General features: G+C 43.8%; 1 protein-coding gene across 1 annotated transcript; it reads right to left on the bottom strand.

Moving 5' to 3' along the window:
• Positions 1 to 15: 15 nt before the first annotated feature.
• Positions 16 to 691, bottom strand: LOC104774567 (ATPase 8, plasma membrane-type-like; the record flags this gene model as incomplete). Its single annotated transcript, XM_010499130.1, has 2 exons — positions 16 to 312; positions 387 to 691. Coding segments are annotated over 2 exons (602 nt in total), but the record flags the coding sequence as incomplete, so codon positions are not given.
• Between the last annotated feature and the right edge of the window lie 70 nt (positions 692 to 761).

Below are 761 nucleotides of genomic sequence, written 5' to 3'. Positions count from 1 at the left end.
TTGGAAATGGCCAACATTGTTGGTGCTGTCAACAAGATGAGCAGCCTTGCCAAAGAAGGTGTGGACACCTGTAGCAATCACAACAGCCTCAATCTCACCTTGCTTGCAGGTTGATCCTGAGAATACTTCATCTCCAGGGTGTTTGGTGACTGGAAGGGATTCACCGGTAAGAGCCGATTGGTCAATTTTGAGAGGATCTCCCTGGAGAAGACGAGCATCAGCAGGAACAATGTCACCCAATTTGATGCTTATCAGATCACCCGGAACCAAGATTGCAGCTTCTTGCTCCCCCCATTTTCCATCTCTCAACACCTACAATCAAACATCATACACTAGATAACAAAAAAAAAAAGAATGTGCAGTTGTATTGCTAAAAATTTGCCTACCTTAGTCTTAGGGGCAAGATTGGCCATGAGAGCTGCAGCGGCATTGCCAGCATTATTTTCCTCGATGAAACTGATGGTGGAGTTGATGATAAGCAACACCATAATACCAATAAAATCTTGCCAATCCGGTGGCTTTCCTCCTCCGTTTGCTAAAACAATGGCCATGATTGCAGCAGACTCCATAACCCATGAGAGAGGATTCCACATGAACCCCAAGAATTTCAAAAACTTGTTCTCTGATTTCTCTTCAAGCTTGTTTGCCCCAAATATCTCAAGCCTCTTCTTTCCTTCATCGCTTGACAAACCTTCTTTTGAGCATTTTAGTTGCTCAAACACTTCTTCAACAGGGATCCGCTCCTAAAATTGTCACCAAAA

This window comes from Camelina sativa, unplaced genomic scaffold (assembly GCF_000633955.1).
Source record: "Camelina sativa cultivar DH55 unplaced genomic scaffold, Cs unpScaffold03653, whole genome shotgun sequence".
NCBI classification, from domain to species: Eukaryota; Viridiplantae; Streptophyta; class Magnoliopsida; order Brassicales; family Brassicaceae; genus Camelina; species Camelina sativa.
The sequence above is the reverse complement of the archived record's forward strand: the minus strand, read 5'-3'. Positions and strand labels throughout refer to the sequence as shown.